Genomic DNA, 2863 nt, shown 5'->3' with positions numbered 1-2863 from the left:
AAAATTGAACCAAATTTGCTAATTAAATAATAATAAACAATGTAATATTACTATACAATTAAAATATAATTCTCAATGAATTTTCTGTAGACAAGGCTGGCCCCGCCATAGCGACGGTACCTTTATGGCGCCCAATGAGTATGCGGGCGGCACATTGGAGAAATGCCACATAATATAATATTTGGTTCAAGTTTTATATAAAAATAGTGGAATTGCTATAAATGACATATATATGTATATATAACATTTATATATAATTGGTAGTAAGCAGTTTGTCAAAGCTTTGTTATTAATTAAATATATTATATACTATTTATTTGCTATTTACATACTTTAGTTAATGGTATACGTAGAGTAAAATAATACAAACAAATTAAATAGTCTTCTAGTTTAAGTTTTAGTAAATTAGATAGTAACGATACTAAAATTGTTCTAAGAAAAATAAAAGAGGGGATCAGATTCCTCAAAAAATTTAAGAATAAAATCAAAACAGGAAAGAAAAATTATAGTATTGGTCAAAAAAGACGTAGAATAACATTAAAGTTTAATTGATTATTTTTTCTCCTCTTAAGTTGACAAAAATCTTCTTGAACATATATTGAGGATGGTATCTGATAAAAACTGCCGTGTTTATGTTGGAAATCTTCCATGGAAGGCAAAGTGGCACGATCTTAAGGATCACATGCGACAAGCTGGAAATGTTATTCGGGCAGACGTCTTTGAAGATGAAGTTGGCCGTTCTAGGGGTTGTGGAGTAGTTGAGTATTCATTTCCGGAGGAAGCTCAAAGAGCTATCAATGAATTAAATAATACTACATTACTTGATCGTCTAATTTTTGTGCGTGAGGATCGTGAAGATGAATCAAGTAGATATGGTAGAAGATCAAACAAATGGAATAACAGAGGCTATGGAATGAGAACAAGGACTCACGCTCCAAGACCTCCACTAAAAGAGGAAAATAAAGGAAAGCAAGTCTTTGTTACTAACTTGGCTTGGAAAACTACTCAAGAGGATCTTGCTAAAGCCTTTAATGAAATTGGTCCTTTAGAATCTTGCGAGGTCTTTTATTTCGAAGATGGAAGATCACGAGGAATTGCTACAATTGTTTTCACTGATCCTAACCATGCACAACTTGCTGTTGAGAAGCTCAACGATCGTGAAATAGATGGTCGCGAGATATTGGTTAGAATCGACCAGTAAATTAATTTAAAATTACTTTAAAGTCAATCTTTTGTGACAAGGGTCCTTGAAAGGTCCCTTTTGGTCACTTTGGAGCTGGATCTGTAACTTCTAACTTTTAGTTAACTCGGCCTGGACATTTATTTCTCATAATTGGATCAAAATATTTAAGATACGCATACAAATAGTTATTCCAATGAAAAAAAATAGAAAATTCAATTATTAACACGATTATAAAAGATAATGATATCAATTCCATGGTAAAACACCACTCCAAACATTCTATATATCACATCCAGTTTAGATTATTAAATTAATCTTGTCGTGTTTGAGTACCGTATTTCTTCATTTTTCTAGAAAAAAAAACAACCCCTTTCCTCTTTGCTACATTACTCATACTCATCCCTTTCCTTGAAAATTCATCATTAAGTCATTTTACTGTGACTTATTTCTAATATTCCCCCTGGACTGGCATCGAAGTTTAAAAGTGGAGAAGTTTGCAGATACGTAAATGGACAATTATAGAGGCTGGATTCTGCGAGAAATGTTGACATTGCTGTTGTTGGTGGAGCTGAGTGTGCTACTGGTGTGGTTAAATGCTCATTTTTCTTTTATTTAAAATGAAGTATTAACCACTTTCTGGCGAAATAATATTATATATTGGGCGGGCAACTCGGACTAGTCAAATAATCACTTGAGGAGTTTGGACAAACATTAAAAAGTTAAAAAAAAATGTGTAGAACGAACTTATAATGAAACCAATGATAATTAATGTTGGAGATATTAAGAACAATTAATAGATATTTATCCGTATTATTTTCTTTTCTACCAAAAAGGTGGTAATATATTAATATAGGTGAATTATTTAGAAAAAGGTAATTATCGCAGTTATACCCGTAAAAAAGTACGTGTAGCTTCTTTGTATTGTATTTATTTATATATAATACATAAGTATGCGCGTTAAAAAATGCAAGATTACTTACCACATCAATACAATCACTACAACTACTGCCACTATTACTACTTCTATAATACTACTTATTACTTTGTTTATTTCGGAACATCTAAGGGATTAAATAATTATTGATAGTTTGGATTGTTTATTGCGTACAAATCTGTTTAATTTATTGGGTTAAATATACAAGCACACATGCATGCAAAAGTGAAGTAATATATTTTTACATGTGGACATCAATAAGTCTTAGAAATGATAAGTGTAATTTTGTTGGTTTCCATTGAAGGAGTTGAGAAGAAAATGTGAAAGTAGGTGCTTTGAGAGAATATAAAGAGGGTTATATATTGGGCAAGATTCAGTTGATGAATTATTAAAGGAGGAATTGGTGAAATAAGGGTAGATATAGAAAACCATAGAGCTGAGCAGTATGAGATATTCAGTTTTTAATTGGAATAAACGTAATTAGGGGATTTGGATGGAGTTGGAAATAATTTGTATAGAATGAAAAAAAGAGGAAGTTTTATCCTCTTTTTTTTTTTTCCAATGACTTGTAGATAAGAGTGATATTTTTACTTTTCTTGTCTCTTCCCATATCCAATTTATTACATTTAATTTTTGAAATGCTTAAAAACTAAGACTAAACAGTTTGATTACACAAATATCTACTCTTTTTTTATTGCACTTTATTTTGGTTAATCATTCACTGCTAACATTAAAGTAGTTTGTAT

General features: G+C 30.9%; 1 protein-coding gene across 1 annotated transcript; it reads left to right on the top strand.

Annotated features, from left to right (window-relative positions):
• The first annotated feature begins 604 nt into the window (after positions 1-604).
• On the top strand, positions 605-1201 carry Chro.10393 (single-stranded G-strand telomeric DNA-binding protein). The annotated part of the gene is made up of 1 exon (XM_661608.1): positions 605-1201. The coding sequence occupies one exon, from the start codon at positions 605-607 to the stop codon at positions 1199-1201; it is 597 nt and encodes a 198-aa protein (XP_666700.1).
• The last annotated feature ends 1662 nt before the right edge of the window (positions 1202-2863 follow it).

Source organism: Cryptosporidium hominis, assembly GCF_000006425.1.
Source record: "Cryptosporidium hominis TU502 chromosome 1 CHRO011116, whole genome shotgun sequence".
Classification (NCBI taxonomy): Eukaryota; Apicomplexa; class Conoidasida; order Eucoccidiorida; family Cryptosporidiidae; genus Cryptosporidium; species Cryptosporidium hominis.
Note: the sequence above shows the minus strand (reverse complement) of the source record. Positions and strands in the feature narration are given on the sequence as shown.